Here is a 19,846-nt window from a genome sequence, read left to right on the forward strand (position 1 = left end):
TCATGTGGGCCCCATTCTCTCTCCTAAAAAATAAAAACTGAAACCCCATGAGTAATGACAAAAGAATCCCTCAAATTCCTTTTAATAGGAGCAAATGAAGTTGCAACTGATGAGTGTCCCTTGGGACACCAAACTTAATCCCATTACATCTAATAAATTGGGTTCATCATTGGGTTTTTAATGTGTTCATAAGGGTGAAATAATTCCAATTCTCTCACATTCCTTCACTTCTAACCCCTTCCGAACACATTTAAAACCAACTTTCTTGCACCCACCAATTTATTAAATGCTTTTAACTTGAATGGCATTGGGCTTGCTAGGTGGAGTTCGTATGGTGGTGGCCACACCAAACTTAATCTCCGGGCTTACTTTTCAAAATTTAATTTGTTCGATTGGTTGTAAGCCTAGATTAAGTGGGTTGGTGGCCACATCAAACTTAGCTTTTTAGCTAGTTCTCAGCCCAATTACTCATCATCAGTAAATGTACTCATCAAATTGCACTTCTAGAGAAAAGAAAACAAATTGAAGATTTTCTAACTACCAAAAATTGATATTTAAACTTTCTAATCTTCCACCTACATTCTACCTTTAGAAAGCAATGAAACAACAATATTAAACTGAGACTTAAACTACCTAAGTTGACAGTTTTAAGCTACTTCTAAGAAAGCAGTAAATCAAAAGGATATAAAGTGTTGGGGTGCCTCCCAACTAGCGCTTCTTTAGCGTCATTAGCTTGACGTCCTTCCTTCTTTAGCTGAGGTGGTAGCTCACTCTCTTCTCATCCAGTGAGTCTCCCAAATAATGCTTGAGTCTATGGCCATTATAGTAAAAGTTCTTTATGTTTTGTCTTCTATGAGCTCTACTTGGCCATAAGGAAACACTTTGAGGATGGTGAAGGGTCCAGACCATCGAGACTTAAGCTTCCTTGGGAAGAACTTAAGTCTTGAATTGTACAACAGCACTTTCTGACCTTCGATGAACTCTCTCCTTGCTATCTTTTGATCATGCCACCTCTTTGTGTTTTCCTTGTAGATCTTTGCATTCTCAAAAGCTTGATTTCTGAATTCCTCCAGTTCATTGAGTTGCATTAGCCTCCTTTCTCCAGCAGCTTGATCATCAAAATTCAGCATTTTTAGAGCACAAAATGCTCTATGTTCGAGCTCAACTGGTAAGTGACAAGCCTTACCAAACACCAATTGGTATAGAGACATCCTAATAGGTTTTTTGAAGGCCATCTTGTAGGCCTATAAGGCATCATCCAGCTTTTTAGACCAATCTTTTCTTGAGCTTCCAACAGTTTTTTCAAGAATTCTTTTGAGCTCCCTGTTTGAAATCTCAGCTTGTCCGTTGGTTTGTGGATGGTATGGAGTTGCCACTTTGTGCTTCACTCCATATTTAGATAGGAGTGCTTCAAGTTACTTGTTGCAGAAGTGTGTTCCTCCATCACTAATGAGGGCACTAGGAACTCCAAATCGGCTGAAGATATTCTTTCTCAAGAAGTTCATCACAACTTTGTTGTCATTTGTTTCTGTGGCTATGGCTTCTACCCACTTAGACACATAATCTATAGCCACCAATATATAATTATTTGAGTAGGAAGATGGGAAAGGTCCCATAAAATCAATTTCCCACACATCAAACAATTCTAGTTCCATTATAAACCTCTGTGGCATCTCATTTTTCTTGGGTAGATTGCCAGCCTTTGGCATTCATCACACCTTGATACCAATTCCTTTGCATCCTTGAACATGGTTGGCCAATAGAACCCACATTGTAGCACCTTAGCTGCAGTTCTTTCCCCACTAAAATGGCCTCCATATGCAGAGCCATGACATTGCCAAAGTACTTCCTGCCCTTCTTCATGGGAAATACAGCTTTTCAAGATCTCATCAGCACACTTCTTGAATAAAAAGGGCTCATCCCAAATGTAGTGTTTGGCATCTTTGATTAGCTTTCTCCTTATGTGTTTGTTGATGCTTGTTGGTAGCACTCTAATAGCCTTGAAATTGGCTATGTCCGCAAACCAAGGAGCTTCTTAGATCATCATCAACTACTCATCAGGGAAGCTCTCATTTACTGTAAATTGATGTGCCTCATCTTCTTTTTGTGGGATTCTTGAAAGGTGGTCAGCCACTTTGTTTTCTACTCCACCTTATTAGTCTTGGCTTGGACTCTTGTTTGGTAAGCAAATATTTGAGTGTTGCATGATCAGTGAATACAATTAGTTTAGAGCCAATAAATAACATGCACCAATTTTTCCCACCTCTGTCCTAAAACAGCACCAATAGCAAAGTCAGATGCATCACACATCAGCTCAAAGGTGAGATCCCAGCAAGGTGGTGCTATGATAGGTGCAGAGGAGAGTTTGTTCTTAAGTTCTTCAAAGGCTAGCATGCACTCTTTATCAAAAACAAAAGGTACATTAGAGACAAGTAGGTTGTTCAAAGGTTTGGCAACCTTTGAGAAGTCTCTAATGAACCTCCCATAGAAGCCAACATGTCCTAGAAAACTTCTAACTGCTTTGACATTGCAGGTGGGGGTAACTTTTCAATCACCTCCACCCTAGCCTTGTCCACTTCTATGCCTCTTTTTGAGATCTTGTGGCCAAGAACCACCCCCTCTGTGACCATAAAGTGGCATTTTTCCCAGTTCAAAATAAGGTTGGTTTCTTGGCATCTCTTTAGCACCAAGGCTAAGTGGTGCAAGTAGTTAGAATATGAATCACCAAACACAGAGAAGTCATCCATAAACACTTCAATAAATCTTTCAATCATGTCTAAAAATATGGAGAGCATACACCTTTGGAATGTTGCAGGTGCATTTCACAATCCAAAGGGAATTCTCCTATAAGCAAAAAAACCATAGAGACAGGTAAATGAGGTCTGAAGGTTATGGTAGGCTTAGAAAAGGGGGGTTGAATCTATGCCTTCCTTTTAGTTCCTGTTATTACCCTTTTAAAACAAACTTTCAATTTAGGTTCTGTTTGAACTCAGCAGCGGAAATTTATGAGACAATTTATTTTTGTCTTATGAATATCAGAAAACAGAACTCAGCAGAGAAGAGATAAGCTAACACCAGCATGTATCCTGGTTTGGTTGCCTTGTGCTATGCAACCTACATCTAGTCTCCTCCATAACTATGGAAGAATTTCACTATAGTTAACAGTATTACATACACCAATTTCATAAGATTGACTCAATTCTTTCACACTCAAGTTCTAACCTAACTTGGCATTGGCTATGCTAATACCTAACTATTTAATCTTAGTGCTAACCCAACTAAGAAAGGGATACCTTATAGGTACAAGATACAAGACATAAACATACCTAAAAAAATCTGAAAATAACTCTAGGCTTTTCTCTCAAGTGTTTCACTCAGCCTTTTTCCACTCATGGCTTTTACTTGAGCTTTCTCATAATGCCTTTTCTCACAAGAAATTACAGAAAGATAAACATAGAAAAGTACATTAAAATTTGTAAAACATGAAGGAGATTGACTTCATCAACAGCCTCTTTGCTATGTGCAAAACCAGATTTGCAAACTTCAGATGCAGTTCTTCAGTATTGGCCGAATGCTTCTTTGAAAGAAAGCATTATCCAAGTAGAGGAACTTCTTTCCAAAATACTACTCTCACAACTCTGGTTTTCTCTCCTTAGTTTCTGAATAAACAGAAAACCTCTTTTAACTCCTTACATGCTACTGGGTTCTTCTTCCAAGGTCAACATCTTGAGCCTTGAGCTTCACCAACCCACAGATTCACTTTTTCACATTAAACCTTGGAGTAGAAACTTTCCTTCTGACTTCCTTATCTTGACCGAAAGCCATGAAGCAGTAACCATAGAAATCTTCCAATGGTCAACTTGATCTGAGCCCTTGAAAACCAACTTGGTCCCCAAGTCTTGCTTAAGACCGTAGATACACAGCAGAGAAGAACAGAAATCTTCTTTCTCCTTGTATCCCATTTTGGATAGAGCAGAGAGTTGGGAAGAAGAGAAGAAGATCTGATACATGCAAGATGAGATGGATTGCCTTTAACTTAAGCTTAATTTGGTTTGGTTTTTCTATTTTGGCTTCTGTGCTTCAAGCTTAAACTTTTCTCTCTCTTGCTTCTTTGGTTACTAGCTTAGGGAAGAAGCTTTTTCTCTCTTTCTCTTTCTTACTTTTCTGAAGCTTTGATTTGACTTGATCGGAGAGGAGAGGAATGTTGCACATTGAAAGAGTGAAGACTTCAATCTTACAAGAGAAGCTTTGTGGGATGGATACGGGCTTGGATTGGATTTCCATTAAGCAACCCGTTTTGATTTCTTTGGCTTTGTTTCTTTTGGGCTTCTGATTTTTGCTTTCAGCCCACCAACCTTGCTAATTGCTTTTCATTCCATTTGGGCTATGGAATTTTGGCCTGCAACAATAAACAATTAGTAATAAGTAAATATAATTAATCAACACTAATTATTTATTTTGCCCAAAAATAATGTTTGTCATCACTAATTAATTTAGTTAATTTCTTAACTCAACAATCTCCCCCTTGATGACAAACATAATTTAAGCAATAATCAAAAGGAAATGAGTTTGAGTCACGTTTAGAAAACTCCCTTTGATTTTTGTCATTTTTCTCTTGTGTTGCTCCCCCTTTCTTTTTCAAGATTAGCTCCCCCTGGATTTATGCTTTCTTCTTTGTTCCTGTTTTACATTACACTTAAAGAGAGCACAATTGGCTAAGGGATATCAAATAAGTAACATCACATAATCAGCCCAACATCAAGCTAATATCATCAGCAAAATGATTCAGCATGTGAAAGCAAGTATTAATGCAGTAGAGAATTATTCAGCATGTGAAATCAAGTATTAATGCAGCAAAAATCTCAAAAAAAATATTATCCTATTGCTATTACTCCCCCTTTTGTCATCAAGGGTGGATAATAAATAGGATTAACAAAAAACAAAGTCTTGTATCCTGTAGAAAAGAGTTAGAGTACAGTTTGAAGTACTAACTAAACTATCACAGGTGCAGCAGTATCCAGAGTTATTATAGTCATCCAAAATGAAACAGTTCAAAAGTAACTTAAAGAAACATAAATCATGAGACAAAAAGAGAGCAGCAGCCACAGTTTTCATGAGACAAATCCTAGGCATCAGAACCATTCCCCTCCGAAGCAGCTTCCTCTTCAACATCAGTGGCAATGTCTTTATCATTTTGAAGGTTATCAATGAAGGTCATGAGCACAGCCACCCTATCCCTTGATTTCTTCAGGAAGTTCTCATGCTTGCTAGCAAGCTTCCTTTGTTCCTTGCTCATGGCAATCATGTGATTTGATTGGGAAACAAACTCTTGAGCGACATCCTTGACCACATTCAGCAGAGCAGATTTCTTCCCAGTGGAGATGGAAGTACCCTCAGTGGACGGAGCAGGAGAATCCTCAGGGACAACATCATCATCTTCATCATCTAGGACAACTCTTTCAGATCTAGTGGGTCCTTTGTTCTGTTTCACTGAACCACCCCCCTTTAGGTATGAATGTCTATTTTCATAGTTCTCATTGGTCAAGTCAACACCAAAAAACTCAAATATACAAGTTAGAAACATGCCATAAGGAAGTGCTTTGTTCTTTTCACTCCTAACAGAGTCAAACATATATCTAACCATCAAGTATGCAAATGAAATTTCAGTTTTGGTGAGAAAGGCATATAAAACAAGAGTATTAGTGTAGGAAACCCTTTGATATGAGCCGCTTTGAGGCAGAATAATATGGTTGACCATTCGGTGCAATTGAGCACACTCATATCCTAGGGCTTTGTGAGTGGGTGTAATGCCATCAATTAAAGAAACATGTTCACAGATGTGTGCCAATGCATCATGATAGAAAATTCCAACACCTTCATCCCACTTAACCGAAGTGTAAGCACAAGGCCCAACATCAGTATACTTCAAAGCATCACTGATAGTTTCATTATTTAAAACTATGTATCGGCCCTTTACATATGAGTGAGCAGTGCCTTCATGATAGGTCATGTTTGCATAAAATTCTTTGACCAACAAGGGATAAACAGGCTTTTTGATGTCAAAAAGGTGATTCCAGTCCAGAAAAATCAAGTTATCAACAAATGGAAAACCTTTTCTTTTCAAAGATGGCAAATCAGTGAGAAAAGAGGGACATAGGGTACGATATTGGATAACCCCTTCATAAAAATTATTGTTCATGGCAGATTTGAATCTATAAGGGTTATAGTTCGAATGAGAAGTCAAAAAGTGAGCTTTGTGATCAAAAGGGCCAATGTCTGGTTCTTTAACAGATTTGAGAGGGCGATGAGGGTTACCTCTTTGTGAGCGCACTGGAACCGACCTGGATTTGGGTTGTGTTGGTTCGGGAATGGGTTCTTCAGTCGCCGGACGTTTGCCTTTGGAGGAGCTAAGCTTTGCAGAACCAGGTTTTGAGGAGCCAGGCTTGGAAGGTGCGGCCTTTGGTGGTGGCGTCGGCTTGGCAGAGGCAGGGAACCTTGGCGTGGTCTTGGTTCGGGCCATGGGACTAGTGCGAGGAGGAGAGGTGGAAGGAGAGGGTGAAGGCGTGAAGGTTCGGTCTTGGGAGCGAGTTGCAGGTTTGGTGGACCGCTTGAAGATTTTCTCACAAGGAGGTCTTTTTGCCAGGGTTTTCGTCCTCATTTGGTAATATTTAGGCTTTTGATGGAAGACAAGCAGTAAAGAGAGTGGGAAGAAACTGAAAAGTTAGAGGAGAAGTTATGGAGGGAAGAGAGGGAGTGTTGGTAACCGTACCCAAAAGTGGATTTCCAAAACCATGCAACTGCATTATCTTTTGAAAAGACTTGAAAAGACATGACCTCATTCAAGAAAGATTTTATTTGATTTTTAAATAAAACAGGAAATTAATTTTAAATCTTGAAAGTCAACAAAATTAAAATGAAACCCTTTTTAGATCAAAACAAAACAAAACAAAACAAAAAAATAAATTAGCTTGAAAACTTTTTTGGGCCAAAAAAATTTTAAATAAAACTTAAGCACACAAATCATCAAAAAATCAAGTAAACAAGAATGTAACATTCATATTGGGCCCAGATGGGGTTTGGATTTTAGTGAAATATTTAGGACTACCCAGATATGATTTGAGGTTAGTCCAGATCAATTTTTCACTTGAGTAAGCCCAGTACGCGCTGACTTGAAGGAAACGTTCATCACCTGCCCAGAATTGTCTCATACCTGTTTATGAGACAAAAAGCTACAACAAATACATCAGAACTTTTCAAATAAAGAATCATAACTCAAAATTCCTAGACAAATCCTAAGCATGCAGAATCTATCCTCAGCTAATGGTTTTGTAAAAATATCTGCTAATTGCTCCTCTGATTTAACAAATTGAATGCAAATATCCCCTTTTTGGACATGTTCTCTTATTGAGTGAAATTTCACTTCAATATGCTTAGTCCAAGAGTGCAAAACTGGATTTTTAGAAATGTTAATGGCACTCATATTATCACACATCAAGGGAATATTTTCAGCCTTTAATTTGTAATCAGAAAGTTGTGTTTTTAACCATAAAAGCTGAGAACAACAAGAAGAAGCAGCAATATACTCAGCCTCTGCAGTAGATAAGGCCACTGTTGGTTGCTTTTTACTTGACCAAATATTCAATGACTTTCCAAGGAAACAATATAAACCAGAATTGCTCCTTCTATCAACTCTATCACTAGCAAAATCTGCATCACAATAACCAACTGCAGAAAAATCATCAATCTTAGGATACCAAAGACCAAAATTGGATGTGCCATGAACATATCTAATGATCCTTTTAATTGCAGAAAGATGTGACTCTTTAGGTTTGGATTGGAACCTAGAACACAATCCAACACTTTGCACAATATCGGGCCTAGAGGAAGTTAAGTACATAAGAGAACCAATCATTCCTCTATACCTAGTCTCATCAACATCTTTCTCAGTTTCTCCCTTATCTAATTTAGAACTAGGATGCATGGGAGTTCCCATGGGTTTGGCATTTTCCATACCAAATTTCTTAACTAATTCCTTGGCATACTTTTCTTGATGAATGAAAATACCTTTTTCAGTTTGTTTAATTTGCAGCCCAAGGAAAAAATTAAGTTCACCCATCATACTCATGTAAAATTTACTTGTCATGAGTTTTCTAAATTCAGAATAAAGGGATTCATTGGCTGATCCAAAAATAATGTCATCAACAAATATTTGGACTAGAATAAAAGAATCATTAGAGTTCTTGATAAATAGAGTTGTGTCAGTGGTGCCTCTTTGAAAACCATTTTTCAAAAGAAAAGAGCTAAGTCTCTCATACCAAGCTCAAGGAGCTTGTCTTAATCCATAGAGAGCTTTAGATAATTTGAAGACATGATTAGAATGCTCTTTATTTTCAAAACCAGGAGGCTGCTCCACATACACTTCTCTATCTATCACTCCATTAAAAAATGCACATTTCACATCCATTTGATATAATTTAAAACCACAATGTGCAGCATAAGCTAAGAGAAGTCTTATGGCTTCTATTCGGGCAACATGGGCAAAGGATTCATCAAAGTCTATTCCTTCTTCTTGGTCATATCCTTGTGCCACCAGCCTTGCCTTGTTTCTTGCAATGCTACCATCTTCTCCCAACTTGTTTCGAAATATCCACTTATTGCCGGTCACTTTCTTTCCACTTGGCCTTGGAACCAAAGTCCATACTTGGTTCTTTTCAAACTCAAGAAGCTCATCCTCCATAGCTTTAACCCAAGAAGGGTCACTGAGTGCTTCCTTGACATTTTGAGGCTTAATTTGTTAAAGAAGGGCAATATTTGATCCTTCATTTGCCTTTCTAGTGGAAGACCTTGTTTGCACTCCATGAGAGACGTCCCCAATGACAAATTCCTCAGGATAATTCTTCAAGAATCTCCATTCACGAGGTCTGGTAGACTTGGTGGCAGATTCAGTCACCAAGGGATTCTGGGTGCTGCTATTTCCAGGATTTCTTTCAAATTCATGAGACAAAATGGAATTGTCTCTCGAATTTTCAGCAGGTGTAGTTTCTGGTTCAGTTTGACCAGAATTTCTTTTTCATGATTTTGAGTGATTTCATCTTCCTTTTGAGCCTAATTTCCTGCATCACAATCTTCCAAAATGTTTTGCACCAAGTTAGTATCACAAAATGTAACATGTATGGACTCTTCAATAATTCTATCATCTTGATGATAAACCCTATATGCTTTACTAGTTGGGAATATCCTACAAACAAACACTCATAAGCCTTTGGATCAAATTTTCTCAAAATTTCTTTGTTATTTAAAATAAAACATTTGCATCCAAAAATGTGCAAGTAATCTAAGTTTGGTGGGTAGCCTTTCCAAAGTTCATAAGGGGTTTTCTTTAAAAATTTTCTTGTGATTGTTCTATTTAAAATGTGGCAAGCCGTGTTAACCGCTTCAGCCCAAAGGAATTTTGGAACATTACTCTCACAAAGCATAGCTCTTGTCATCTCTTATATGCTTCTATTTCTTCTTTCCACAACACCATTTTGTTGTGGTGTTCTTGGACAAGAGAAGTTGTGAGATATTCCAAATTTCTCACAAAAGGATTCAAATAAATTATTTTCAAATTCAGTTCCATTATCACTCCTTATAGAAGAGATTTTCAAATCCTTTTCATTTTGAATTTTCTTGCAAAAAGGTTCAAAGGCCGAAAAGGCTTCATTTTTGTGTGCAAGAAATAAAACCCAACCAAACCTAGTGTATTCATTCACAATTACTAAACCATAATGTTTACCACCTAGGCTTTGAGTTCTTGTTGGACCAAATAAATCAATGTGTAGCAACTCAAGAGGTCTTTTAGTAGAGATGTCTTCCTTTGGTTTAAAAGAACTTTTTATTTGTTTTCCCATTTGGCAAGCATCACAAGTGATGTCTTTGTCAAACTTTATCAAAGGAAGACCTCTTACTAATTCTTTCTTTACAAGTTTGTTTATTTGAAACATACTTGCATGGCCCAATCTCTTGTGCCATAACCACTTTTCAGATTCTTTAGAGTGAAGACAAGCTACATTTTGATCCTTTAGTTCATCTAGAGTAAGTCCATACATATTATTAAAATGCTTGGCAACAAACATTACTTCATTTGTCTTTTCATTAACAACACAGCATTCAAGCCTTTTGAAAACAACTAAATATCCTAAATCACACAGCTGACTTATGCTCAAAAGATTGTGCTTCAAACCACATACCAAAAGTACATCATCAATGAAAGTAGATTGCTCATTACCTACTTTTCCAACAGCAATGATTTTACCTTTACCATCATCTCCAAAGGTCACAAAACCTCCATCATACTTGTTTAGTTTGATGAAGTAGGTTGACCTTCCAGTCATGTGCCTTGAACATCCACCATCCATGTACCACATGTCCTTTTTGTTCTTAGATTCTAAGCAAATCTGCATGAAGAGTTTCAAGTAGCGTTAGGTATCCAAATTGATTTGGATCCTTTGAAGTTAATCCATCTTGGTTGCCCAAGTGCATTGAAATCACAAACAACATTGTAAACTTTGTTTCCAACAACTCTTTTTTCAATGAAACATTGTGCATATGAGTGACCAAATTTCTTGCAATTGACACAATGATTTATTGATGTGTGTCGCTGAAATTGAGGTAAGTTATATTGCTTGAAATGATTAAAGTGTTGAAATTTTCTGGTTTTTGGAGGAGATGCATTTCTTTTGACAAACTGATTTTTATTAAATTTATTCCTCTTTGCAAATGCATTTTCACCAGAATTTCTTTGAACATTTTTACCTTTCAAATATGAGATTTTGTTGTAAAATAGTGGTTTCTTGAAAATAGCCTCATTTTTTAAAATGTAACCCAAACCTGGCCGGTTTGAACTCGGATCAGTTATTGGTGAAGGCTCAGTTTCACTTGTGTATACTTCATCAAATTTTTCTTCAAAAGTTGAAATATATCCAATACCTAATCTGTTTGGTATGGATATGGTATTTGATGAAGATGCCACAAATTTTATAGAGGAAGTGTTGGAAACTGCATCTTCCTTGGCTTTGTAGCCTAAACCAGATTTTTCAAACAATGGTCTTTGACTTGCAAGTAATTTGTCCAAGTTACTAGAACCTTGAGCAAATTTTGCTAAGTCACCATTCAGCCTTTTAATGATATCATTTAATCTTTCATTTTCAGCAATTAACTCATGAGAAGGATCCACAATGTGCTTTCCTTTTAATTTTTCAAGTTCAGATTTTAGAAATCTGTTTTCTTCAATGATGTCCAAAGCACATTCAGTTTCCTTCACTTTTTCTTTTAAAAAATCATTTTCAACTCTTAACACATCTCTTTCAGATCTGCATTCATTGTACTTATCAAGCAGTTTTGAGGTGTTTAAAGTGAGATCATCAATAATAGCATGTAAGTCCTCAATGGTCAAATCATAATAATTTACCTCATCAAGATTGTTGTTTTCAGCCATGAAACAGTCTTTGTCATCTCCTTCAGATTCTTCTTCTTCATTTGAGTCGTTCTCAAGATCCTCCCAAGCTGTCATGAGTACTCTCTTCCTTTCCTTCTTTCCTTTGTCCTCCTTTTTGAGCTTTGGACAGTTTAGCTTGAAGTGTCCAGCCTCCTTGCAGTGATGGCACGTCACTTTGCTCAAGTCGATCTTGTGCTCCTTTGAACTTGAACCTTTGTATTTGCCCTTGTTCTTCATCATCCTTCTAAATCTCCTAGCAAAAAATAAAAGCTCGTCATCTGAAATACCATCACTAGACTTACTCTCTTTCGGTTCTATTTGTGACTTGAGGGCTATTCCCTTTTTCTTTGAGTCTGTGTTTGTCTGTGTGGCTTCATAGGCAAGGAGTTTTCCTCTCAGCTCATCATAGGTTATGGGACTTATGTTGTTACTCTCGGTTAGGACAGTGGCAGTGTTTTCCCATTCTTTTGTGAGGCTTCTAAGGAGTTTTCTCACCAAGGTTTATTCTGCATAGTTTGTACCCATAGCATCAAGGTTGTTGATTATTATTGAGAATCTCTCAAACGCTTCATCAATGCTTTCTCTATCCTTCATGCTAAACATCTCGTACTCTTTTCGTAGCATATCAATCCTTGTTTCTTTGACTTGTTTAGTGCCTTCGTGTGTAACCTGGAGTTTTTCCCAGATTTCTTTGGCTGTCTTGTATCTAGACACCTTCCGGTACTCTTCAAAACTGATAGCACAGTGAAGAAGGTTGATTGCTTTAGCATTCAGCTCTATCTTCTTCTTATCATCTTCATTCCATTCAGCTTCTTCTTTTGGAGTCACCACTCCATCAGCACTTGTTTTTGTTGGGATCTTGGGATCGCTCACAACAATCTTCCATATGTTGTAGTTAATAGATTGGATGAAAATCCTTATCCTTTCTTTCCAGTAGGAGTAGTTCTTCCCGTTGAAGAAAGTTGGTCGGTTGTTTGACTGGCCTTCAGTGAGGGTGTAGGCAACTGTGGTTGTGCCGAAGTTGTTCGCCATTGGATCTTTGCTCCAAGTGGTTAAGCTTGATTCTTGAGACCTTAGCTCTGATACCAATTGAAGGTTGTGGTAGGCTTAGAGAAGGGGGGTTGAATCTATGCCTTCCTTTTAGTTCCTGTTATTACCCTTTTAAAACAAACTTTTAATTTAGGTTCTGTTTGAACTCAACAGCGGAAATTTATGAGATAATTTATTTTTGTCTCATGAATATCAGAAAACAGAACTCAGCGGAGAAGAGATAAGCTAACACCAGCATGTATCCTGGTTCGGTTGCCTTGTGCTATGCAACCTACATCCAGTCTCCTCCACAACTATGGAAGAATTTCACTATAGTTAACAGTATTACATACACCAATTTCACAGGATTGACTCAATCCTTTCACACTCAAGTTCTAACCTAACTTGACATTGGCTATGCTAATACCTAACTATTCACTCTTAGTGCTAACCCAACTAAGAAAGGGATACCTTACAGGTACAAGATACAAGACATAAACATACCTAAAGAAATCTGAAAATAACTCTAGGCTTTTCTCTCAAGTGTTTCACTCAGCCTTTTTCCACTCATGGCTTTTACTTGAGCTTTCTCACAATGCCTTTTCTCACAAGAAATTACAGAAAGATAAACAAAGAAAAGTACATTACAATTTGTAAAACATGAAGGAGATTGACTTCATCAACAGCCTCTTTGCTATGTGCAAAACCAGATTTGCAAACCTCAGATGCAGTTCTTCAGTATTGGCCGAATGCTTCTTTGAAAGAAAGTATTATCCAAGTAGAGGAACTTCTTTCCAGAACACTACTCTCACAACTCTAGTTTTCTCTCCTTAGTTTCTGAATGAACAGCAAACCTCTTTTAACTCCTTGCATGTTGCTGGGTTCTGATGACATGTCATCATGTCATGTTTTTCTATGCTTTTTCATACAATAAATTTATGATGAGTGCTTAAATATTGCATTCTTTGGTGCTTAAATGGTATATTTCTTTGATCTTTTGATTTGATAAACTTTGTAGGAAATAAGAACAAAAAGAAGCAAAAAGAGCACAAAATAAGCTAAAAAGAAGAAAAGAGGAATTTTGGGCACACTTTGAAGTTGGAGCACACTTTGGAGCCTTAGGCCACGCTTTTAAAAGCGTGGCCCATGACCAAATTAAGGAAGCTTCACAATCAGCACTCACAAAGCTCAGTTCACCCAGTTCACTAAGTGAACTTAGCTTTGCCGTACAAGAAACTTAGCTTGGAAGCAAGAATTTTCGCTAAGTTAAAACTTGGGCGTTTACAACATGACCATGCCTTCTTCAAAGGGCCATAACATGAGCTACAGATGTCCAATTGATGTGCTTCTAGTTGCGTTGGAAGGCTGACATTCAGAGCTTTCCAACGATATATAATAGTCCATATTTGGCATGAAATTGAAGCACAAGTGAAATGCATCTTTAAGGGCCAAAAATAAGCAAAAAAAAATCAGCCAATGCTTCCACCAAGGTTCGAAGCTGGAGCCTCACTCCAAAGCAAAATAGGGCTCAGTTCACTTTCCCAACTAAGCTTTATCGGGCTCCCACTCAAGAAAATTCAAGGGTAAGACTCACAAAAGTACTTCCACCAAAGTTCGAACTCAAGACCTCACACTCAAGCCAAAGGCGCTACCAAGGCACACAAAGGAAAGCTCAGTTCACTTTCCTAACTGAGCACTACTCCCCCATGCACTCCAACAATGTGACACGAGCAAGGATCAAAGGGGGCAGTAACAAAGAAGGCTTGGTGCGCACAACTTGGCACACCAAGTGCAAATAGAGAGCTCAGTTTGATATTTGAACTGAGCCGTGCCCTGGGAGTGTCACCCATGGGCCAAAAATTAAACCAAAATTCCAAAGCAAGCAAGGCACAAGAACAAGCTAGAATTAGGATTTTCATTTAATTGGTTTTTCATTTCAATTTCATTTTATTTTTATTTTGTAAAAAGTCTATATAAAGGCATCATTCTCATTTTCATCTTTGGAGAGGATGTCAGTTCCATTAGAGAGTATAGGGGTTGGCTCCAATTGAGAGCTCTCTCTCTTAGTTTTCATTTTTGTTTTAAATCTTGGATTGAGATTGGAAGGAATTCTGTTTTCATTCTCTATCTGCAACTTCTCTTGTTCTTCTTCTGCAACTTTCAAGTGAATTGTGATTTGAATCAAAGTTCTCTTCATTGCTTTAATCTTTAATTTCCTGCATCTTATTTTCTGTTGGATCAAGGAAGGGGTTGAGATCTAGATTTATTTTCTTGTCTCATTGATCCCCTGAGATCTTCACTTGTCTTTTTGGAATTTGCAATTAAGTTGAGATATCTTGCTGTTTTGAATTTTTCAAGAAATTTCTCTTTTCTGTTTAGATCTGTCGCATGTTATTGCATCTTTTACTTCTCTGTTTGATTGCTATTTACACTTTCTTGTTTGATTTCTGTAATTCCCACCACCCAACTTCCTTTATTCTTCCTGCAATTTAAATTTCCAGTTACTTGTTCTTTTTCAATTGCTTGAGCTATTTCTTTCTTTGATTTCCCTGCACCCAACCCCCTTTACATTTGATGCAATTTACATTTCTTGTCATTTAAGTTTCTGCAATTTATATTTCTTGCTCTTTAAGTTTCAGTCACTTTACTTTCTGCACTTTAATTTTACTTGCTATTTACTTTCTGTTGGCTACATTTTCCACAATTCACTCAATGTTAGCTTGACAAAACTAATCACCCACTAAAGTTGCTTGATCCATCAATCCCTGTGGGATCGACCTCACTCTAAGTGAGTTTTACTACTTGATGCGACCCGGTACACTTGCTGGTTAGTTTGGGTTTTGGAATTCGTTTTCCAAAATTTTCCCATCAAGTTTTTGGCGCCGTTGCCGGGGATTGATTAGATTGACAATGATTAAGTGAAGTAGAGATCTAGATCAAGCACTTTTTCTTTTCTGTTTCTTTAACTCTTTACTAACACACTAACTGTTTGAATTTTTGCTTAAGCTAACCAAAATTTCATTCCTATAATGGATTGAAGTATTACTGTTTCTCTGGTTGTCTGTGACTTTTATATTTTGTTTGTATGTCAGGGACAAGGAGAGATATACCTAGCTTTCGTGAAGAAGACGAAAGAACTCTCAGAAGGTTGAGAAGAGATGAAAGAGGGAAAAACATTGTTGGAGAAGAGGATTCAAAAGAAGAGTTCCAAGACATGGAGGAACACTCAACAAATCACCAAATCCACCAGGAGGAGCAGTCAACAACAACAATAATCCACCTCAGAGAAGAGTTTTGGCTTCCTACACATTTGCAAATCCTAGACATTGTGGGAGTAGCATTCTTACCCCAAATGTTAATGCAAATAACTTTGAACTGAAGCCACAACTCATCACCTTAGTTCAAAATAATTGTTCTTATGGAGGAGGACCACTTGAAGACCCTAACCAACACTTGTCTACCTTCTTGAGGATTTGTGACACTGTCAAAACCAATGGTGTGCATCCTGACAGCTACAAGTTACTGCTGTTTCCATTTTCTCTCAGAGACAAAGCTACTCAATGGTTGGAATCCTTCCCAAGGGACAGCATCGACAATTGGGATGATCTAGTGAGCAAGTTCCTTGCCAAATTTTACCCACCTCAAAGGATCATTAGGTTGAAGACTGAGGTACAAACATTCACACAAATGGACGCTGAACCCATCTATGAGGCATGGAAGAGATACAAGGCTCTAATTAGAAAGTGCCCTCCTGAAATGTTCACTGAATGGGATAAGTTGCAGAATTTTTATGAAGGCTTGACATTAAAATCCCAGGAAGCATTGGATCACTCAGCTGGAGGCTCTTTGCAACTCATGAAAACTGCAGACGAAGCCCAAAATCTCATTGATATGGTGGCTAACAACCAGTATTTCTTTGCTCACCAAAGGCAACGCCAACCATCACAAAGGAAAGGAGTTATGGAGTTGGAAGGAGTTTACTCAATCCTAGCTCAAAACAAAATGATGCAACAGCAGATTCAACAACAATTTGAATAAATGGCCAAGAGGATTGATAATCTCCAAGTTGTAGCCGTCAACACAAGCCAACCATCATCCACATGGGGAACAAATGAAGAAACTCAAGAGGATCAACAGCAGGAACAAGTCCAGTATATGCATAATCAAAATTCTGGGACAAATGAGGTTTATGGTGATACTTACAACCCCTCTTGGAAGAACCATCCTAACCTCAAATGGGGAGACAATCACAATCAAACTCAACAGCCATGGCAAAGAAACTCAAACCAAAATAGCTGGAAAAACACAAACCAAAACAACCATCAGAATAACAACCAAAACACATACAGAAAACCACAAAATACTTACCCCAACCATCATCCATCCAATAACCAAGCCACCACCCAAAATACTTATCCTCAACCCTCAACACCCCACAATCAACCAATCTCACAAGACTCTCAGAGGATCACCAACTTGGAGCTCTTAATGGATAAAATGATGAAGCACCAAGAGATGACAACAAAGAACCAAGAAGCATCCATGAAGAATATAGAAAGGCAGATTGGACAGCTTTCCAAGCAAATTGCCATTGAGAGACCTCTGAGCTCACTTCCAAGTGACACCATTCCTAATCCAAAAGAGGAATGCAAATCTATACAACTAAGGAGTGGAAAAATCTTGGTGAAAAATGGAGAAGCAACCAAGAAGCCAAAGGAAGATGACAAGAAACAAGGTGAAAAAGGGGAAGCCAATGATGAGGATGTCACAGCAAGCAAGTATGTTCCAGAGGAGCTCAAGGAAAAGGAGGAACAGCCAAAAATTTCAAGAAAAGGGAAGGAAACTATTGAAGAGCCAACTAAGGACTACAGGAAGGGAGTAAACTTCACACCTCCATTACCATATCCCCAAAGGTTCAACAAGGAGACTAAGGACTAATGGTGCACGAAATTGTGATCTCAGGAAACGGCGCCAGAAACTCTGTACGCACGTCTTAATAAATTGTTTTTCATTCACAACTTTGATCCAACTAACCAGCAAGTGCACTGGGTCGTCCAAGTAATAAACCTTACGTGAGTAAGGGTCGATCCCACGGAGATTGTTGGTATGAAGCAAGCTATGGTCACCTTGTAGATCTCAGTCAGGCGGATATAAAATAGTTATGGAGTTTTCAAAATTATATAATAAAATACGGATAGAAATACTTATGTAAATCATTGGTGAAAATTTCAGATAAGCGCATAGAGATGCATTCGTTCCTCTGAACCTCTGTTTTCCTGCTATCTTCATCGAATCAATCTTACTCCTTTCCATGGCTGGCTTTATGTAAGGGCATCACCGTTGTCAATGGCTACATCCCATCCTCTTGTGAAAATGGTCCAAATGCTCTGTCACAGCACGGCTAATCATCTGAGGTTCTCGATCATACTGGAATAGGATTCACCCTCCTTTTGCGTCTGTCACTACGCCCAACACTCACGAGTTTAAAGCTCGTCACAGTCATTCAATCCTTGAATCCTACTCAGAATACCACAGACAAGGTTTAGACTTTCCGGATTCTCATGAATGTCGCCATCAATCTAGCTTACACCACGAAGATTCTGATTAAGAGATCTAAGAGATACTCATTCAATCTAAGGTAGAACGAAAGTGGTGGTCAGGCACGCGTTCATAGGGAATGATGATGATTGTCACATTCATCACATTCATGTTGAAGTGCGAATGAATATCTTAGAAGCGGAATAAGTTGAATTGAATAGAAAACAGTAGTACTTTGCATTAATTCATGAGGAACAGCAGAGCTCCACACCTTAATCTATGGAGTGCAGAAACTCTACCGTTGAAAAATACATAAGTGAAAGGTTCAGGCATGGCCGAATGGCCAGCCCCCATGATCTAAGAACAAAACGTCCTAGGATAGCTAATACAATAGTAAACAGTCCTATTTATACTAAACTAGTTACTAGGGTTTACAGAAGTAAGTAATTGATGCATAAATCCACTTCCGGGGCCCACTTGGTGTGTGCTTGGGCTGAGCTTGAATGTTACACGTGCAGAGGCTCTGGCGTTCAACTCTGGTTTGTGACTTGTTTCTGGCGTTTAACTCCAGACAACAGCGTAGAACTGGCGTTCAACGCCTTTTTACGTCATCTAAACGCAGCCAAAGTATGGACTATTATATATTGCTGGAAAGCCCTGGATGTATACTTTCCAACGCAATTGGAAGCGCGCCATGTTGAGGTCTGTAGCTCCAGAAAATCCACTTTGAGTGCAGGGAGGTCAGAATCCAACAGCATCAGCAGTCCTTCTTCTACCTCTGATTTTGATTTTTGCTCAAGTCCCTCGATTTCAGCTAGAAAATACCTGAAATCACAGAAAAACACACAAACTCATAGTAAAGTCCAAAAATGTGAATTTAACATAAAAACTAATGAAAACATCCCTAAAAGTAACCAGATTCTACTAAAAACATACTAAAAATAATGCCAAAAAGCGTATAAATTATCCGCTCATCACAACACCAAACTTAAATTGTTGCTTGTCCCCAAGCAACTGAAAATCAAATAGGATAAAAAGAAGAGAATATACTATAAATTCCAAACTATCAATGAAACATAGCTCCAATTAAATGAGCGGGACTTGTAGCTTTTTTCCTCTTGGATAGTTTTGGCATCTCACTTTATTCATTGAAGTTCAGAATGATTGGCATCTATAGAAACTCAGAGTTCAGATAGTTTTATTGATTCTCCTAGTTCAGTATGATGATTCTTGAACACAGCTATTTTATGAGTCTTGGCCGTGGCCCTAAGCACTTTGTTTTCCAGTATTACCACCGGATACATAAATGCCACAGACACATAATTGGGTGAACCTTTTCAGATTGTGACTCAGCTTTGCTAAAGTCCCCAATTAGAGGTGTCCAGGGTTCTTAAGCACACTCTTCTTTTGCTTTGGATCTTGACTTTAACCGCTCAGTCTCAAGTTTTCACTTGACACCTTCACGCCACAAGCACATGGTTAGGGATAGCTTGGTTTAGCCGCTCAGGCCAGGATTTTATTCCTTTAGGCGCTCCTATCCACTAATGCTCAAAGCCTTGGGATCCTTTTTATTTACCCTTGCCTTTTGGTTTTAAGGGTTATTGGCTTTTTGCTCTTGCCTCTTGGTTTTAAGAGCTTTTGGCTTTTTCTGCTTGCTTTTTATTTTTATTTTTTTTTCGCCTATATTTTTTTTCTTTTTTTTTCTGCAAGCTTTGTTCTTTGCTGTTTTTTCTTGCTTCAAGAATCATTTTTATGATTTTTCAGATTATCAAATAACATGTCTCCTTATCATCATTCTTTCAA

General features: G+C 38.0%; 1 protein-coding gene across 1 annotated transcript; it reads right to left on the reverse strand.

Moving 5' to 3' along the window:
* Nucleotides 1–836: 836 nt before the first annotated feature.
* On the reverse strand, nucleotides 837–1,235 carry LOC107607408 (uncharacterized). The gene has a single exon (XM_016309371.1). It carries the CDS (start codon nucleotides 1,233–1,235, stop codon nucleotides 837–839), a length of 399 nt encoding a protein of 132 aa, XP_016164857.1.
* Nucleotides 1,236–19,846: the final 18,611 nt, after the last annotated feature.

This window comes from Arachis ipaensis, chromosome B7, assembly GCF_059453495.1.
Source record: "Arachis ipaensis isolate K30076 ecotype BB chromosome B7, ASM5945349v1, whole genome shotgun sequence".
In the NCBI taxonomy this organism is placed as follows: Eukaryota; Viridiplantae; Streptophyta; class Magnoliopsida; order Fabales; family Fabaceae; genus Arachis; species Arachis ipaensis.

What these genes read in the sequence shown, in the direction of transcription:
- LOC107607408 (XM_016309371.1), bottom strand. Translation starts at nt 1,235, where the DNA reads ATGGCCTTCAAAAAACCTATTAGGATGTCTCTATACCAATTGGTGTTT.